Source organism: Ananas comosus, linkage group 3 (assembly GCF_001540865.1).
Source record: "Ananas comosus cultivar F153 linkage group 3, ASM154086v1, whole genome shotgun sequence".
Classification (NCBI taxonomy): domain Eukaryota; kingdom Viridiplantae; phylum Streptophyta; class Magnoliopsida; order Poales; family Bromeliaceae; genus Ananas; species Ananas comosus.
This window is the reverse complement of record NC_033623.1, coordinates 11,276,102-11,295,157: the sequence shown is the minus strand read 5'-3', so window position 1 is coordinate 11,295,157 and position 19,056 is coordinate 11,276,102. Positions and strand designations below refer to the sequence as shown.

Sequence of the window (19,056 nt, the reverse complement as noted above, 5' to 3'; positions counted from 1 at the left end):
ATATACTTCTTATCTTCTACTTTTTATAGAAAAAAATTGAGTTATTTTTGCGTAAAATTTAGTATTTAATTAATTTCGTGCATGTGAATTTAATAATGCAAAAGTTTTAACTTTTCCAAATTTCATTGGCTGGGCTCCTCTAATATATTTCATCTTCATTTATGTTTTTTAGTTTGAGAGAAAGATATTATGTTATTTATTTCATTTATTTTTTAAAAATTAAATTTAGCTGAAAATAAAAAATAACTAAATTTTAAACTTAAGTTCTCAAATACCAGATTATATTCATTTCTCAAAAGAGAACGGTACAAGCATTTTTAGTGACCACACTCGAGTTCGAGAGAAAGGTTTGTTATATTAAATACAAAAAAATTCCACAGAATACGAGGGTCTACTTTAGATGCAAAAAATTTTTTACAATATATTCTTTTTGTACTCAGCTTTATGCTAATTAACCAAACCAATTGCACATAGTATAACTAGCTAAGAATTTGATGGTAGATACCTGACGTCTAATATCTCAAATTCAAAGTTCAATTATTTATACTTCTAATTAAGTTTATTTTTTAAAAATAAATGCACTAGTTAGGTACTATCTTTCTCTATCAAAAACTTTATATTACCGATAAAATGAAAGTTTGAAAAGTATGTGGTATAAAGTAGCTCATACAAAAAAGTATTCATGGCAAGAACATTACCACAAACAAAATCGATTCATGGGCTATGATTGAAAAATAAAATTTTCATATAAATATAATTAACACTAAATAATATATACATCCAACAAGAATTTAAAAGTTTGACTCTAGAGCATATTTGGTTTAATTACACGTAAATTTTTTTTTCAAAAACACCATTTAATTATTATTTTATTCGATTCCTATATTATAAGCCATAAATCTATAGTTTTAGATGAAAACTATTAAAAAATACTAATCAAAAGTGACGGAGTGTATGTTGAGCTCCCTTGATATAAAAAAATAAAATACATAGAAATAACACAAAAAATTTTAAAAATAATTTGATTGGAGCTTTCTATGAATCTATGTGGAGATTCATTTTATATTTTTTTCTATTATTTAACTAATGTCTCTCAATAAAATTGTTAGATTTTATCGAAAATAATATATTTGTTAATAGTAATATAAAGATTAACGAGTAAATTATATTTATGAAAAAAAGTATAAGTTCGTAAAACGCAAATAAATTTAAAATGCACCGTAGATATTGATAAAATATATTAATACAGCTATGTCTTTGAAAAAAGTTACATAATATAATAAGTGAAAATAATACTAAAATACAAATACAATAGGGTATAATTAAGCCAGCATATACAAATACAAAATAGATACGGTTCATAGTTTCCGAATGGTACAAAATCCGGTGTTTTTTAAATAAAACCCGTAAGTATTAACTCGCGGCCAGAAACGGTCCAGCCGCTTCGGCGCCCCAACCAGATGAGTCTAGTGGTGAGTTTTGTGCGAACCAAATTTGAGTCCATGTCCATCCAACCGTTTGCGGCTCCGGAGCGTGCCGACGTGGACGCTTCCCAGCCCTTGCTATCAATATGCCCACTCTTACCCTTCTGTCACTCATTACAAATTATATCTTGTATATTTTTTTGGTTAATTTTGTATTTATATGTTAATCCAATTGATTATTGGGGATATTTATGTGTTAATCCAATTGGTTTATTGGGCACAAATTGAGTACAAGAAATTACAGATTTGTTCCTGCACTAACCCTGGTTGGCATTTGTAGATAGGTTTCGATCCAACTATAATACATCATTAGTGTAATTAGTAATTCTTATTCTGTTCATATAGAAGTTATTATTATTATTATTAGTTACATTTACCATTTTAACTTTAATTCATGACTGTTAAAGCCGAAACTAATGCTCAAAGTTGTCCTCATTTATTTATTTATTTATTTTTAATAAAAAGATAGTAAATTACTTATTTCATTCATTAGACAAAAAAAATTTAGTAATAAAGATGAAAGCAGTCAAGACCTCCAAAAGAAAAAAGAACAAAAAGTAAAAAAAATCGTGACAGATGAGGAGCATGTAATTTAAAAATTAGTCAAGTTTTTTTCTCACGATTATAAGTAGTCTGACGTGTTCAAGCGATTGAGAGAGAACGACAGATTTCGCTATGAAGATTATATTGTTCCTCTCAATACAGAAAATCCACTAGATAGCCGACAATAAGATTAACCCTTTTAGTCTTTTTTCAGTGTTTCAGAAGTTAATTGTTCTACTCCATGGACCTCGGGCCTCCTCTGAGGATTCTATGAGTACTTATGATTTTTCTGTATAAAGAAGTAAATATCGTATAAGCACACAATTAGGACCGTTCCTCATTTAGTATGCTAGTTTTTTCCGATGGGGATTGCTTATTCAATAAAAATATTATAGCGGATAATCTTTTCTGTCCGATGATCAATATATATATATATATATATATTCATTAATAGACGGCAGATCTTTTATAGCACATTTTGTTATAAATTTAACCACACTATTTTATTTGGCAATTTATCAATCACATAATCAATCTCGATTGTTGGAATATTTTTGGCCGACTGACTGAATCGCTATTATTATCAGAAACCAATTTTGTCTGCTAAATGAACAGTAGTAAGACCAATAATAATTTACAAAAATTGGTCTGCAAAACAGGTACGCAAGATAGCTGCACCTCTTGCTAGCTTTGCGCACTTAATCCAGTGGCACTGCTGATATTTGAGGCAGAAGCGAGGGTACATTTAATGCGGCCCCTATCATTTTCCAAATAAAATTTCTTGTTCAGTTTTTTCTTCTTCCAGCATATTCCCGCATTTAAAATCCAAAACGAGAGGAAGGAAAGAAACATCCATCGCAGCTTCCGTTATCCTGAGCGAAAGCGCTAACGCAGTGGTAGAAGCTCACAATTCTAAGAAGAGCAAAAAGAGGAAGGAGAGTAAGCCATGGAGGGAGAAGCGATTCGCGGAGCAGCAGCGCCGGCCGCGCGCGCGGCGCCGCGTCGGCCGAGCCGCCCTCTCGCTTCCCGCCGCCTCCTCGCGCCGACGCCGCCGCTCTTCTTCGCGTCCGGCCTCCGCCGCGCCTCCGCCTCCGCCTCCGACTTCTTCGGCAACCTCCGCATCAGCTCGAACTCGCCGCCGCCGCCGCTGCTTCCGTCGTCTTCTTTGCTGCAGCGGAAGCCAAAGCTCTCCGTCGTCGCCATGGCCGCCGATGGTTAGCTTCTTATCACCAGTTATATCCAGTTCCTGTTGTTAGCTCGTGTTACGTTTCTATTTTGAATTATGAATCGGTGTGCTTTGTGTTGTAATTGTACAACTCTGAGACGCATTCGTTGTGTTTGTGTTAATGACTGAGATAAGTAGTGTAGATTGGAGTAGATTACCATTTAAATCATGTTTTGGATAAGGTTTGTTATGTTGCGGTGCCTATGAGTCCTCTGATTATTATGAGAATTATGTTCATTTGCTATCACTGGAATGTTATATTTTGTGTTTTTCTTTTTTTTTCCAAATAAAGGATTAATGACAGAAAGAAATGGTATACGCTCCCGTACTGCATAATTCACTGCGGTTAAGAGCTGTAAACAGTTGTTACCTCTGTGTCTCTGTCCGTCTCTCGAGATTCTCGGCAATTCGTGTTCACTCTACTGCAATTTTGGCGGAGGAGGGGCGAAAAGCTCCATTTTTGTTGTTATGGGTAACATAGTCTTTTGACCAAGTTTTCATGGTATGATGATTTTCAAAAGTAATCTCAGTCAATCTTCAATGTATATTTAACAACTGATGTACCTTAACTTGGATGGAAGGAGATACTTGTTCATAGTCTTGAATTTGATGAATTATTTCTTGGATAATTAGCCTTTAGCTTAGATGAAAAGGTGCGAACAAGCCATTCAAAGTAGTAAATTTTCTATTTGGTGCCAAATTTATATTGATGTCACAGCTCATATCATTTATTTTATTGCTGTTAGACATAGATATCGTATATTGAACATTAGTTTGATATCTCAAATTATGCGTTATTTGGCTAATAACAAGAATGTTTGTTCTCAGCTTACTCTTTTTACAATATATTTTTGAGTGTTTATACTTAGTGTAGTCCATAAGTCTCGGCTGAGTTATTTAATTAATGCTTGGACTTCACACTTTAGGTGTCTATTTTGTTGTCCATTCATAAATATTTGTTTTTTGTTCTGCTTTCTTCTTGGTTATGTCAAGAAATATTTTGAAACCATGAGATTTGCTTTTCCAGCGAGCAAATAAATCAAGTTTTATCTTCCTTGTGTGTCAGAAACGAAACGAGTAATACCACTGAAGGACTACCGCAATATTGGAATTATGGCCCACATTGATGCTGGAAAAACAACTACCACGGAACGCATTCTCTACTACACAGGAAGAAATTACAAAATCGGTGAAGTGCATGAAGGGACTGCTACGATGGACTGGATGGAGCAGGAGCAAGAGAGAGGCATAACCATAACCTCTGCAGCAACCACGACTTTCTGGAACAATCACAGAATTAACATTATCGATACACCTGGTCATGTCGATTTTACACTTGAAGTAGAGCGTGCTCTTAGGGTTTTGGACGGTGCAATTTGCCTCTTCGATAGTGTCGCTGGTGTCGAACCGCAATCTGAAACTGTGTGGAGACAAGCTGACAAATACGGAGTCCCAAGAATTTGTTTTGTTAATAAAATGGATCGTCTTGGAGCTAACTTCTTCAGGACTAGGGATATGATAGTCGCAAATTTGGGTGCTAAACCATTAGTGGTTCAACTGCCTGTCGGTGCAGAGGACAGCTTCCAAGGAGTTGTTGACCTGCTGAAAATGAAAGCTGTTATATGGACGGGAGAGGAATTAGGTGCTAAATTTGCATATGAAGATATCCCTGCTGATCTCCAAGAAATGGCTGAAGAGTACAGAACCCAGATGATAGAGACTATCGTTGAATTAGATGATAAAGCTATGGAAAACTATCTAGAAGGAATTGAGCCGGATGAGGAAACTATGAAGAAACTAATTAGAAAAGGCACGATATCTGGCAGTTTTGTGCCGGTTTTATGTGGGTCGGCATTCAAAAACAAAGGTGTTCAGCCATTGCTTGATGCTGTTGTGGATTACTTGCCTTCACCAATTGAATTGCCACCAATGAAGGGTTCTGATCCTGAGAACCCTGAAACCACCATTGAAAGGCTTGCTAGTGACGACGAACCGTTTGCTGGATTGGCTTTCAAGATCATGAGTGACCCATTTGTAGGATCATTAACATTCGTGAGAGTGTACTCTGGGAAGTTAACTGCTGGTTCTTATGTTCTAAATGCAAACAAAGGGAAGAAGGAAAGAATCGGGAGACTTTTGGAGATGCACGCTAATAGCAGGGAGGATATTAAATTAGCTTTGACTGGTGATATTGTTGCTCTTGCTGGTTTGAAAGATACAATTACTGGCGAAACACTTTGTGATCCGGAAAAGCCTATAGTGCTAGAACGCATGGACTTCCCTGATCCAGTTATTAAGGTTGCCATAGAACCAAAGACCAAGGCTGATGTTGATAAAATGGCCATTGGACTAATTAAGCTTGCACAAGAAGACCCATCTTTTCACTTCTCTAGAGATGAGGAGATCAACCAAACTGTTATCGAAGGAATGGGGGAACTGCATCTGGAAATTATCGTCGATAGGTTGAAAAGGGAGTTCAAGGTTAGTAGTTTAACCAATAATCACTACATAGAATCCATGTTAGACATGCTTTTTCATGTTTGTATATATACTTCAGAATTACAAAACTTTTTAATTGGTTTTACACTTTTACTCTTTAAAAAGCACCTGCATTTTTTTTATAAAGAAGTTATTCCTCCGAATGCCATGCAATTAGTTTAGCATTCTAAACTTGTAAATATCCCCCAAACTACTATCTAAATTGTGTTATCATCGTTAGATGTGCTTTTATAACTTAGTCAAATGATGTTATTACTTGACCAGAATGTCTAGTTGTGATATCCATTCATGTATTCATGAGGCATTGTCTTGAATCTGGATCCCAGAACAATATTATACATACACAATATGTTGCTGCCCCAATCTTTTCTTAGTGCCGGTTTCTCATTTGGAGATTTTCTCCGTTATCCAATTCTTCTAGTTTTATTTACTGATTTACATTTCATGCATGATCAGGTTGAAGCTAATGTTGGTGCACCCCAAGTAAACTACCGAGAGAGCATTTCAAAGGTCGCAGAAGTGCAGTATGTCCACAAGAAGCAGTCGGGCGGGCAAGGCCAGTTTGCTGACATCACAGTGAGATTCGAGCCTTTAGAGCCAGGAAGCGGTTATGAATTCAAGAGCGAGATAAAGGGAGGTGCAGTTCCTAAAGAATACATTCCAGGAGTGATGAAAGGACTCGAAGAGTGCATGAGCAACGGTGTCCTTGCAGGCTATCCAGTTGTCGATGTTCGAGCTGCCTTAGTGGATGGCTCTTATCACGATGTCGATTCTAGTGTTCTGGCTTTCCAGCTGGCGGCCCGAGGTGCTTTTCGGGAGGGGATGAGGAAGGCTGGGCCGAAGCTGCTTGAGCCGATTATGAAAGTTGAAGTGGTGACTCCTGAAGAGCACTTGGGTGATGTTATTGGTGACCTAAACTCAAGGAGAGGCCAGATCAACAGTTTCAGTGATAAGCCTGGCGGTCTTAAGGTATGGAAAGAAACATAATTTTGATGTTTTGTTCTTATGAACTACTGAGGCAACCCAATTTATTATATTGCTCTTATGAAGTCAATGTTAAAAACACCAAAGGATCTCACTGCAAAGAAGGCATTTCATCTAAACAACTGTATAAATTTGTAGTTCCACTTCAAAAGTTAAAAGGAATCGAGTCAGCTTTCCATGTGCGGACCCGAAATTCTTCTTAAAAATAAACATATTTGATTGCGGTTAACTATTGCTGCTTTTGTTCTTGACAACAATATCTACTGTTTCAAACACACAGGTGGTTGATGCTTTGGTACCGCTTGCTGAAATGTTCCAATATGTGAGTACTCTTCGCGGGATGACGAAAGGCCGTGCATCTTACACAATGCAGCTCGCTAAATTCGACGTAGTCCCACAGCATATCCAGAACCAGATCTCCTCAGCAAAACAGGAACCAGTTACAGCTTGAGTCATTCCTTATCCTAGAACATAGCTCATGGGATGTGATCTGTTTAAAGAATCTACTTTTCATACTTGTGTTTGCATCAGGGCTAGAAATGTGTATTTTCATATTTATTTCCAAAATATAACAAGGTCATTTTTGGAACAGCACATTGGCTAAGTTCCTATTGATTTTGGTTAACTATCACTCCTTTTCCTTCCTAATATATCTATAAACAGATCTTACTGTACCAAATCAACAATTTGTCTACCATTGCATGACCAATAGATGAGTTTTGTAACAATCTAATCCACGACTGCCGCCTAGTATGTGAACTCTTTAAATTGTTTTTTCTATTGCCATCTCTTACATTTTTTAAAATGGAAGATGGCAACCTGTGTTTGTTTGTTACAAATCTTATATGGCATCAACATAAGACTGCTTGTTCATTATAAGAATCAATCTTTTAAAATAAGAATACTCCCTCAAAGCAAGAAGACTCCCTCGCCAAAAATCACAGATGATCTTGCTTCTGACATGAATTTCCAACGAAAATTTCATTAAAATATAATCACTCAAACATAAAGAGCTACATCACTATATCGTACTAAAAGTGCTGCTGATGATGTTTGGCGTATCAGGAGGCTCTCTTAGGAGACATGTTGTGAACAAGAGCAACTGTTGTACCGATGACAATTGCTTGTAACAGTACCCCTGTTAAAATGAAGACATAAAAACAACGAAAAGAAAAGGAGAGAAGCATTAACTCTCTGACTAATCGGTCTACAAAATCCATCAATGAAGAGTTAGTTGCTCACCAAGTAAAACATGTCCAGCTCCTACGATTTCATGAGTAGTTATGGCCTTTGTTTGATGATGGATTACCTGATTCAAAACTTAATTAGCGTCGGCAAAATCAAGCTATTCATCTATGGGTTGTTGTTGTAGCCTCTCATATAGATGTACACACATGTATATAAAGAAAATGCCCATAGGTCCTATTAACACCAACATGCTACTAAAGGGCAGAATTTTTTGTGCTCATCCAGAACTGAACCTGGAAGCTACTACTTCTGCACCAGATAACTTTGCCATCTAAGCTAAGATAGTTTGGTTCATTTATGAATTTCATTGGTTCAAAAATTCTACTAAGAGAGAGGAGTAAACATAAGAAAGGCATGCTTTGGGATTACTCTATTGGTCTCCATAGAGGGAAAGAAGAAATTTACCTTGGTAAATAAGTCACTCCTAACAAAACTTCCGACAGACAATAAAGTAGCAATAGATGATAGGCCAGTATACATTCTCAGCGAAATCACTTGGCTGCGCCTTCGACCTATCAACACATGACTGCATTTAGTCAAGCTGCAAAGCTTTAAAAAGTAACACAACTTCAAGAGTAACATAAATGGGAATGCTTGCAGACCTAATTCTCCGATCAAAAGAGAAACAAGTCCGACAGAGACCGAAAGGATCGCTAACTCGTCAACTTCATGTTCTTGTGATATCGACAAAAACACCCATAGAAATCCAATCACTTGGTTGACGGCCTACATTTAATGTATCAAGAAAAAAGGAGAGGTTAGCCAGAAGATGCGAATGGATACATGAACGATAGATTAAAAGGAGTTATAATGATTCTACTAAGATGCTCCACTTTGATGAGCTACTAACAAGCAAAATGCTACCGAGAAAGGAAAAGAAAAAACAATATCGTCCAAAATGTTGAAGTGTTTGATTCATGTCCTATATATCCAACTTTTTATCGGATGCCGTTATTGTTGCCAACTCGTTTCACCCAAAAAATTAGGAAAAAGTGAATTCCGATACTTATTTTGTAGCAAGCTTTCATCATTCGGTTTCGCCATGGTATAAACAATTTCAAACGTACAAAGCAAAACAAAATAAATAAATAAATAAATAAAATGGAGGTCCTGGGCTTTGAATAAGAGCAGCTTCTAATTGCATCTGATCGAAGAAGCAAATCTAGAGATCTTCTCGGATCGAACTCGGAATCAAATTGCAAAAGAGGAGTCGAAGTAAAAATGGAGGAGCTTATGATCGATCACCCACCTGAGAGACGATGAGAGAAGCGAGGCGAGATTTTCCCTTCGCGACCTTCGTGTACCCTGAAAATAGCAAAGCAACCGAAAATTAGATCTTCGTCGCAGCGAAACTATTTTTTCGCTTTTTATTTTCAATTTTTTTTTGTTTGAATTTTTAGTTTCGGTGTTCTTGGTGTTGTGGTTTCGGGGAAGTTACTGGAATCGACGACCATGCGGTAGGAGAAATCGGAGCCATCCGTTCCGGTGGGGCGCCTTCGCTGCTGCATCGCAGGGTTTTCGCCTTCACGGAGAAGAGAAAGGGTTCAGAAAAGGAGGAGAACGGCCATTCCGCATTCGGGTGTAAAGTAAGAGGAGATGGTGAAAATGGGGGCCGAAAAGAATCGGCCCAGCCTACTGTCCTTCTTGTTTCTAGCCCAAAGAAATGCGGGCATAAATTAACAGGAGTTGGGTTTTTGGTCCAATGGATAAAAAATTTTTGGTCGATTGGACCAAAACATAGAGGAGAGCTTCTGGGGACGAGCTCAGACTCCAAGGCCCAAGGCAATTGGGACACGTGCCGTGCTGATCCGGCTGGAACAGCCTAAGCAGGCCGTTCTGTGCTGCGCTGTCCGCCTCTCCTCGGCCCCACACGGCCCAATTTCCTTTCGAGTGGTGCCGTGCCGGGCCGTAGGGCCCAGGGAAAGCTCGGAAGCTCGGGTCGGCCCGGCACTACAACTCCTTCTGTGCTGTAGCCCGGCCTGAGGTCGTGTTGGGCTGGGCGGCCCACGTGCAGCCCGACTTATTTTACATTTACCCATTCGTGAGGAGTATCCTAGCATTATTGTGAGTGAGCGCGTTAAGAATTAAAATTAAAATTTTTGTTCTGAATTTGAGTCACGTCATGCTTTTAGGAGCCGTTTGGTTGGATGTAGTTGCAGAAACAGTGTAGTTGGAAATACATGCAGTTGCAAATGCTGTAGTTGTAACTACACCTAGTCTGTTTGGTTTTCTACAGTTGCAACTGCTGCAATTACATTTTTTCTATTTGGTAATACGAAGCTGATAGTTGTATTTGTGAATTTTGTCAACTCTTCAGATAGAGTGGTGAGATTACCTTCACTATGCATAAAATAATTGTATAATTTTATTAATCATTCAAACTTACTATTTATCAATAAATAAATAGAGATATATAATATTTTTATATTTTTCAACAATTCTTCAACTTATTAATCGACACATTTAAAATTTTNGGCACAGCCTAAGCAGCCCGTTCTGTGCTGCGCCGTCCGCCTCTTCTCGGCCCAGCACAGCCCATTTTCCTTTCGAGTGGTGAAGTGCCGGGCCGTCAGGCCCCAGGGAAAGCTCGGAAGCTCGGGTCGGCCCGGCACGAGAAGTCCTGCCGTGCTGTAGCCCGGCCTGATGTCGTGCCGGGCTGGGTGGCCCACGTGCAACCCGACTCATTTTACATTGCATAGCATTATTGTGAGGGAGCGCGTTAAGAATTAAAATTAAAATTTTGTTCCGAATTTGAGTCACGTTGTGTTTTTAGTGTTATTAATTTTTGTTTCTCAAACGTTTTGAGGGTGTTAAATATAAAAATATTAATTCTTATCTATTTAATTTAAGTCTACGCTATTGGCTTATAAAAAAGCCCATAAGTATGGGAGAGAGTTAAATATAAAATTATTTATTTTCACCAATTTAATTTAAATCACGTTATAAGCATATTAAAAAATCTCGAGCCCATTCATGAGACTGAGTGTTTAAATATAAAAATATAATATTATTCTCTACTATCTTAAATTCTTAAAAATCAACAATTTNTATATGTATATATTATTTATTTATTTATTTATTTATTATTGTTAATTTGTGGGTGATCCTAATCCTCACTAACTACTGTAGTTGAAACTGCAACCAAGTTGGATGTAGTTCCAACTGCAGCAGTTGGACCCAATTGCACTAAACCAAACATAGAAATTGAGGTTGCATGCATTTGCAATTGCACTGCAGTTGCAAATGCGTGCAACCAAACAGCCCCTTAGTGTTATTAATTTTTGTTTCTCACGTTTTGAGAGTGTTAAATATAAAAATATTAATTTTTGCCTATTTAATTTAAGTCCACGTTATTGGCTTATAAAAAAGCCCATAAGTATAGGAGAGAGTTAAATATAAAATTATTAATTTTCACAAATTTAATTTAAATTCACGTTATAAGCCTATTAACAAATCTCGAGCCCATACATGAGACTGAGTGTTTAAATATAAAATTATAATATTGTTCTTTACTAGCTTAAATTCTTAAAAAACAACGATTTTTCATATAATTTAACAAACTGACCCTAGCAACTTGGGTTTACCGTCATGAACGTTCTATTAAAATATATAAAGCGTATTTAAACTATGAACCATATTGAACCATCTATTCAATATTTCAAAATTTTAATTTTACTATCAAATCTTTTAATTTGTTTACTTTAAATTATACAAAATTTAAGATATTTACTTATTTTAATAAATTTATAATTACAAAAAAAATATAAAATATGGCTCTCTCTCTTTATTATACGCCTCTCCTCTCCTCTCCCTGCGTCTCTCTCCCGATGCCTGCCCTATTCTCTCTCTCTCTCTCTCTGCCTCTCTTCCCTGACCTGTCTTCTATCTCTCTCGCGCGCTCTCTCTCTCCTCGCTATACGCCTCTTTCGAGACATTTATCCTCTCCCTGCCTCTCTCCCCTGATGCCTCTCGCTCTCTCTTCTCCCTGCCTCTCTTCCCTTTATATAAAATATACTAACTTAAGCTAAACAATACATTTAATTTTAAAATTAAAATATCGTTGACTGATTCAAATTAAGTAAATTAAAAAATTGGACAATAAAATCGAACATTTAAAAGATTGGATACAAACCAAAACAACCCATAGTTCAAGTAAGTTACATATGTTTTTACCTTCTAGCAATCTACTTTTTTTCGTTTTAGAATTTTGAGTTATTTTATTGTTCTCTTTGCTCTATTCCTTACCTAGCTACTTTCTTTTTCTGCAATTAAAAAGTTCGACTGAATCTTATATTTGTAATCATCATTCCTACCAAACTGACCATGAAAAGAATTAACATACCAAAGTAAATTAAAATCTCAGAAGGAAGACTTTTTCTTTTTTCTTTTCTGGAAGGACAATCTCAGAAGGATGTTAACCTCATTTCTACATCATTCGTTTAAACAACCCTCCGAAGAACATCATTATCAACAGATAGGCAAATTTCAGAGCTTACTAATGAAACACTTCTCACACTCCATAAATGAAAAACTTATTTGTCTCACTGTACTTGCAAGGATTCAATAATTAAGAAACGAAGATTATAAAGTTCCACAAGTTTCAAAAGGGAGTACTCTAAAAAGTTTGGACAAAACAATCTTAGCACATGGGGGCACACATGACAAACACAGTTGGTAAATCATAAATCTCCTTTTTTATCTCATCTGGACTATTCCAGCGCTAATAAGCTTCTGGATTTTATGCATCACCTGAGGATTCTTCAGGTGGTCTTGTGCGGCCCTCGGATTCTCCTGGAAATCGATCAATACCTACCCAATATAGCATGCATATCATCAGCACATAAACTTCATCCATCTTCAACTACTTAAAGCGCTACAAGAAATATCATTCTAATTGTTAGTTACCTGACGCATTATGGGATCAGACAAGATATTCTGTATCTCTGGGTCATGCATGGCCTTCTCCTGCAAGCGAACTCGAGTTAAACATGAAAAAATTGCTTATGAAAATTACCTTTAGAATAAGAATACTAGCGAAAAATAACAAAAAATATTGGCGTAAAAAGACTCAACCTGTCTCTCTTTCAATTCTTCTGGACTAATCTCACCCCTGTTAGCCTTGTTAATCTGTTCAACACATCTGAAATTTGCACACATAGAAGACATTTACAAATTAAGTTCTTAATAAAAGGAAGAAAAAGGGCAAACTCTGAAGATTTTAGGGATTCATTACCTCCTCACACCATCCAACAGTTCCTGATTGTTAGGGTCGTGCTTTAAGCCCTCCTGATAAGTCTCTAACGCTTTGTCATATTCTTTCATGAAGAACTGTATAGCGCCTTTCCTAGTGTAACCTTTCGAAAAGGTAGGGTCAAGTTCAATGCACTTCTCAGCATCCTTCAGACCTTCCGGTAAAGCTCCCAACTTTGTGTAGCATGCAGCTCTGTTGCTATATACCTGTGAAAATATCAAACAACTCAAATATTAGGATACCGGTGACAAATTATGTAAATAGCATAGAACAACATCACATGGATAAAATATACTGAACAATAGATTCTCATTTAAGTGTCATTGAGAACAAAAATTAGTCACCATAACTTAGGAACAGTATTTTCATTGAAAACGCCATAACTAGTCAAGCACATTGCAGATGGCATGCTCGTATCCAATTTGAAGATGCCCAGAATTTGACAAGTCCAAACTAATCAACAATAGTATTTTTGCATGTTCTTAAAAATGACTAAGAGTATGGTTACTTGATGCAGATTTACAAAATGTGGATTTTTGTTTAAAGCATTATTCATATACCACCAATCACTTGATTATTCAGAAGTAAAGGTCAACTTCATGCGGAGGGCATGAATTCTTGCTTATTTACAGTAACACATAATACAACAAAAGCAATTAAAACAGAAAAGACATATTACCCTTGGATCCTTCGGGTTCCTCTTCAGAGCTTCAGTGTAATGTTTTATAGCTTCAGGGTATTTTTGCTGCTTGAAAAACTCATTGCCTGAAAGTAAGGACAAAATTGAACAGATTAGCTGCAATTGTTGGCAAAAAAAGCTCAAATAAGACTAACAATGATTACGAAAGACAGACTGTTTCTGGCACAAAGGTACACCCATAAAAGCTAGCTAATGCATGCCCCATAATGTACATGGATAAATGGATATTGAGATACGAAACAGTTTAGTTCATGATAAGCCGCATGGGTCATACAGGATAAAGGCCAAAGAGTGTATCATTACATGATATTATACCAATGGAAACAACTTGAAGAAACAATTGAGAAAGACAATGACTTGCCCTGCCCAGCGTTAAAATATTGTCTGGTGCAGGTCAGAATTAGAAGCTTCCATTTATCATGGTCGGCAACACCGTCCGAGCTAAAAGAGTTCTGCTAAGAATATAGCAGATGCTGCCACCTGCATTTTCAGGAATACCAATTTGACACCATTGTCTTTAAATGAATTGAGAGAAACGGCTAAGCATAGACTCTTTGCTAAAACTAGCAGACTTCATATATAACTACAGCTACCTAACAGGTCGAGCCTACTAACAGATATATGATGATTTTTTAGTTGTATATGTAAAGGGGTACAAGCATTACATATATCACTTATCAATCAAAAGTGGGAACCGGTTAGGTTGTCCTTGCCAGTGAGCAAGGTTTTAAGTGCATGTCGGCACGGGCCGTATCCACCGTGCCGTACCATGCCAACAATATATCGGCACGATACAGACTCCGTGCCGATGGCACAGCTCAAAACCCTCTATTCTTTAAATTAGTAAGTAATTTTCTCAATAAAGTTCAAAAGATGTGATAAAAAGACATAATAAATAGTTAGAATATTTTGTTGCTAAAGAAAATAAATATTTCGTGCTATTATGTGTCGGCACACAAGAATTTTTTTGATCGGCACGGCTCGGCACGCACCGTGCCGTACCATGCCGGCAAGTTTCCGGCAGGACTCCGTGCCACGGCACTTAAATCCTTGCCAGTGAGAATTCTTAGTACAAAATTAACAGGGATTATAACTCAGTGTTGCTGGTTACTACCATACTAAAATTAGCATCAGGTGAAACAAACGCCTAAAGGCCATGGCGCAGGAAAGAAATCCAAAGGGAGTGGAAGAAAAAGTCATCAAGGAAGGGAACTGTCAAAACTACTAATGAGCATCAGAAAAATTAACTTAGTACATAGCATATAAAAAATCAAATTCACAATCCACAAAGTACTAAAACAGTGTGGAGATTAAGTTAAAGGGCAGTAGGGCATAAAAAGATAGGCGACAATATGTCATTTGGTCAACATCTCTGATACATTTAGCTACTGTACTCTATAAAGGAAGAACAAGGACAACAGCAAGCTAATACCACAATATCCAAGTGCAAAACCACGAAAGCTGTTCAGCTCCTCTCAGTAATTGGAAGGCAAAAAAAATTGCAAGAAACAACAGCATCAAAATTTAAAAAAAAAAAATGGCGATCATGAATTAAGACCTACGGTCAAAACAAAAAACTAGATAAAATCAGATAACCAATCAAGATCATTCAGTTTCAAAACAAGATACCATAACTACACTACCAAAAAGGTAGCATTTTTCAAGTTAAGTAACAAAAATAGCACGAAACGGAAATGAGGGCAAACTAAAAAAAAAAACATATATGAGAACCAGAGATTGATAAGCATACCTTTCTCTCGCTCCTCATCAGCTATCTTTGGATCAAAGTACTCTTGTTGCTCAAGTTCTTTCTTTGCTCTCTCAGCATCATTTAGCCTTTTGAGAGTGTCCGGATTGCGGTGTTCAGTTAAGGCTTTTTGAAAAGTTTCAATGGCAAGATCATAGTCCTTTGAGCATTTTGCAAGCTTCACTAAGGCAGTTCCTTTCCTGGTTAAAGCCCTTGCTATCATTTTGAAATCAGAGTGAAGCTCTCTGCCCCTCTCAACAGCTTTATCACAGTCCTTTATACATTCTTCATGCTGATAACAGATAGCATGAATGACAGTTATGAAACAGAGGAAAAAAAGCTCAATACATAACAGTAGAAAACATAAACTTATCTCAAGTTCAGCATATAGGCCATTCATTACTACTTCAAAACAAAGAGAGCAAATTACTGAGCAAGGATTAAAGTGCCCATCGGCACGAGCGGTACCCACCGTGCCGTATTGTGCTAGCAAGATATCGGCATGATACAGCCCCCTGCCAATGACAAAACTCAAAAGTCTCTATTCTTGAAATTAGTGAGTAATTTTCTTAACAAAATTGAAAATATTGGATAAAAATACATAATAAATAATCGACATATTTTGTTATTAAAGAAAATAAATATTTCATGCCATTACGTATCGGCACACATATTTTTTTGACCGGCACGCATCGGCCCTGCCCGGCACGCATCATGCGATACCGTGCCGCCAAGTTTCCGGCACGACCCCGTGGCATGGCACTTAAATCCTTGCCACTGAGTAATTAGACTAGAAACTATGCAAAGTAACTTTTGAGTAATGCACCAATAGCAGGGAAACAATTATATGTAGCAAAGGTCAAGGAATAGAAAAACGCCCTTCGTTAAAGAAATTATACTGAAAAAACAGAAGTCAGATTCCTCTATTACACCACTTTATCAATGTTGGTCTAGGTGTAGGTTGCTCTGAAGTCTACTAAGAGTTTGGTAGGTAAAAAAACTACTATTGCACAGCTAACCCTCAGGACTTCCACTTTCCTCAAGACCTATTAATCCATCCGACTTGCATAATTTTATATAATGTTCGTATTAGATATACCATTTTAGCATCATAATCTAACTATGGAATACAATATATGATCTACTGACATACAATATAAATGTTATCTAGAAAAGTGAAATTACATTCTGTTATCATATGACAATAAAGTTACAATATTATATATGTAACTAGACTACATTAAAACTAAATTGAAAAATTATTACATATTATTTAAAGAATAATATCATTATAGCAGGTCTATGTAATATGGCTAATGAACCCTTCATAATGAGCAAAATTAAATTCTAAATAACAAACTTACATTTTAGACTTGGGAACAAACGATGAAACTTATCAGAGACCAAAGGTGAAGCAATGACGGACAAGAACAACTTGTAAACATAATTTCAGTTATTCTCAATCAACAGAGAGGGGAAAGAACAAGAAGAATAGTAATGATTTTTGATGACGTAATGAAAAGAAAAGGTATTGAGGAATGCATTTCAAATTGCTTAATCAGAGATCTGCATCTATTAATTCACTAAGCATAAATGTCAGCAAGCTCATAACTATTGAAAGGCTATATATGTTGTTCTACATAGTGTAAAGCATTAATGTTGCAAGTATTTCCTTTCCACTTTTTCAAGTTAGTTAGCTGCAAAAGTTGTTCCAAGTTTCCACATTCAAAACAGGTGATAAGCAGCATCTAAAGTACATAATCGCCAACTTCAACAAGCAACAATAACATTAGCAAATAACCACAAACAGTATTCACCATAATCAGCAGAAGTACTACCAAAATAGTAAGCAGAAAATAGTATAACCAGTGAACTCAGTTAGTGCTACTAAAAAGTAAGCAATTAAGACAAGTAATAAACAGTCAAAATGCATCACCTTTCCCATCTCCAAGTAGACCGCAGCCCTATTAGTGAGATAGGAAATATCCCCGTCATCCAGCTCCATTGCCTTCGTGTAATGCTGAATCGCCGACTCAAAATCCTTCTTCTTGTACGCGGCATTTCCGGCCTCCTTCTCTTTCTGCGCCTCCGCCTTCCTCTCCCTCGCTTCCTTCTCCTCTCCCGTTACCTCCATTGGCTCTGGCGCCTGCTCCGGTTCCTTTGCTGGTTCAGCCTCCGGGGCCTTCGCCGTTGGCTCCGGCTGAGGGAAATCCCTCTCCCTCTCCATTTCGTCCGTCGGCGCCCTCATCTTCACGTTAAGGAGGACTCCGAGCGCCTGCATCATCCGCTGATCCGAGAGGTACAGATTGATGTTCTGAGGGTTTTTCTGGATGTCTTTGAGCATCTGGACGAAGTCCGGTTGCTGGAGGTAGCCCCGCGTGGTGGGATCGGCGGTGAGTTTCGTCCAGAGCTCGGGGCCCTGGAAGATCTTGCCGAAGGGCGAGGCTCCGGAGGGGGACGGCGGAGCTCGCGCTGCGCGCGCGGCGGCGGCGCGGGCGTCGGCGAGGCCGGATTTGAGGGCGTCGTTGTTGGGGTCGAGGGCGAGGCCCTTCTCGTAGGCGGCGACGGCGGCGTCGGCGTCGCCGAGGCCGAGGTGGGCGGCGCCGAGGCGGGAATAGCCCTTCGCCCAGTCGGGCTTGAGCTCCACGGTCTTCTCGGCGTCGGCGAGGGCCTCGGCGTAGCGGTGGAGGGAGGCGTACGCGGCGGAGCGGTTAGAATAGAGGACGTGGTTGGTGGGGGCGAGGGCGATGGCCTCGGAGAAGTGGCGCACGGCGTCGTCGAAGCGCCCCGCGGAGAACGCCGCGTTGCCCTTGGCTTTCGCCTCCTCGGCCATGGACGAAGGAGAAAACCCTAGATCGTGCAGAGAGGGAAATGGGGAGGGAGAGATCGAAATCGGAAAGGGACAGAGACGAGACAAGAGAGGTGGGGTTTTAAAGTCGTTGGAGGAGTATTCTGGGAGAAAGGAACGCGCTGGCTCTCAGGGGTTCTGGAATGTTCGGGAGGTGTTATGCAAAAGAAGGTGGGAGACGGAGTGGTGGGCGTGGTTTCCCAGAGTTGGAACTTGGAAGGGAATCCGATCTGTGGAACCGGATTGGATTGGGCCTGATGCTATTGGCATATGCTGTGTAGAGATAATTTATTTCCTGGCCCGGCCCAATGTAGCTTAGCACTGTGAGCCTAAATCCTAGTTTGGGATTACAATGCCCAAACAAGTCTATATATGCGTTTTCAAATTCCGAAAATCCAAAAATTTAAACCTAATAAATCCGAATTTTCGAAACTTCGCAACGGTAATATTTCGTGGAAATTAGTGAAATTTCATCAACGGGTCGGATTCGGGGCGGATTTTTAAAAATCCGAATCCGAACCCGACTC

At 38.2% G+C, this 19,056-nt stretch overlaps 3 protein-coding genes across 3 annotated transcripts; 1 reads left to right on the top strand and 2 right to left on the bottom strand.

The window, feature by feature from the left end:
• LOC109707462 (elongation factor G-2, chloroplastic) lies at positions 2,844-7,468 on the top strand. Its single transcript, XM_020228724.1, has 4 exons — positions 2,844-3,241; positions 4,319-5,733; positions 6,208-6,720; positions 7,016-7,468. Exons 1-4 carry the CDS (start codon positions 2,974-2,976, stop codon positions 7,184-7,186), a joined length of 2,367 nt encoding a protein of 788 aa, XP_020084313.1. The 5' UTR covers positions 2,844-2,973; the 3' UTR covers positions 7,187-7,468.
• LOC109707463 lies at positions 7,491-9,567 on the bottom strand. The gene is made up of 6 exons (XM_020228725.1): positions 9,422-9,567; positions 9,233-9,288; positions 8,586-8,709; positions 8,389-8,495; positions 7,978-8,044; positions 7,491-7,873 (listed from the first exon to the last, which is right to left on the bottom strand). The coding sequence occupies exons 1-6, from the start codon at positions 9,489-9,491 to the stop codon at positions 7,797-7,799; spliced, it is 501 nt and encodes a 166-aa protein (XP_020084314.1). The 5' UTR covers positions 9,492-9,567; the 3' UTR covers positions 7,491-7,796.
• On the bottom strand, positions 12,390-18,702 carry LOC109707672 (hsp70-Hsp90 organizing protein-like). The gene is made up of 7 exons (XM_020229130.1): positions 17,618-18,702; positions 15,685-15,973; positions 13,914-13,999; positions 13,217-13,440; positions 13,057-13,123; positions 12,889-12,948; positions 12,390-12,792 (listed from the first exon to the last, which is right to left on the bottom strand). The coding sequence occupies exons 1-7, from the start codon at positions 18,512-18,514 to the stop codon at positions 12,679-12,681; spliced, it is 1,737 nt and encodes a 578-aa protein (XP_020084719.1). The 5' UTR covers positions 18,515-18,702; the 3' UTR covers positions 12,390-12,678.

Excerpts from the sequence above, each read along its gene's own strand:
- LOC109707462 (XM_020228724.1), top strand. The coding sequence starts at position 2,974 with ATGGAGGGAGAAGCGATTCGCGGAGCAGCAGCGCCGGCCGCGCGCGCG. Across the intron at positions 3,242-4,318 it reads CGTCGCCATGGCCGCCGATG|AAACGAAACGAGTAATACCA; the intron begins GTTAGCTTCTTA and ends CTTGTGTGTCAG. Across the intron at positions 5,734-6,207 it reads GGTTGAAAAGGGAGTTCAAG|GTTGAAGCTAATGTTGGTGC; the intron begins GTTAGTAGTTTA and ends ATGCATGATCAG.
- LOC109707463 (XM_020228725.1), bottom strand. The coding sequence starts at position 9,491 with ATGCAGCAGCGAAGGCGCCCCACCGGAACGGATGGCTCCGATTTCTCC. Across the intron at positions 9,289-9,421 it reads CCGCATGGTCGTCGATTCCA|GGTACACGAAGGTCGCGAAG; the intron begins GTAACTTCCCCG and ends TGCTATTTTCAG. Across the intron at positions 8,496-8,585 it reads TCTTTTGATCGGAGAATTAG|GTCGAAGGCGCAGCCAAGTG; the intron begins GTCTGCAAGCAT and ends ATGTGTTGATAG.
- LOC109707672 (XM_020229130.1), bottom strand. The coding sequence starts at position 18,514 with ATGGCCGAGGAGGCGAAAGCCAAGGGCAACGCGGCGTTCTCCGCGGGG. Across the intron at positions 15,974-17,617 it reads TCTACTTGGAGATGGGAAAG|CATGAAGAATGTATAAAGGA; the intron begins GTGATGCATTTT and ends ATCTGTTATCAG. Across the intron at positions 14,000-15,684 it reads TGATGAGGAGCGAGAGAAAG|GCAATGAGTTTTTCAAGCAG; the intron begins GTATGCTTATCA and ends CCTTACTTTCAG.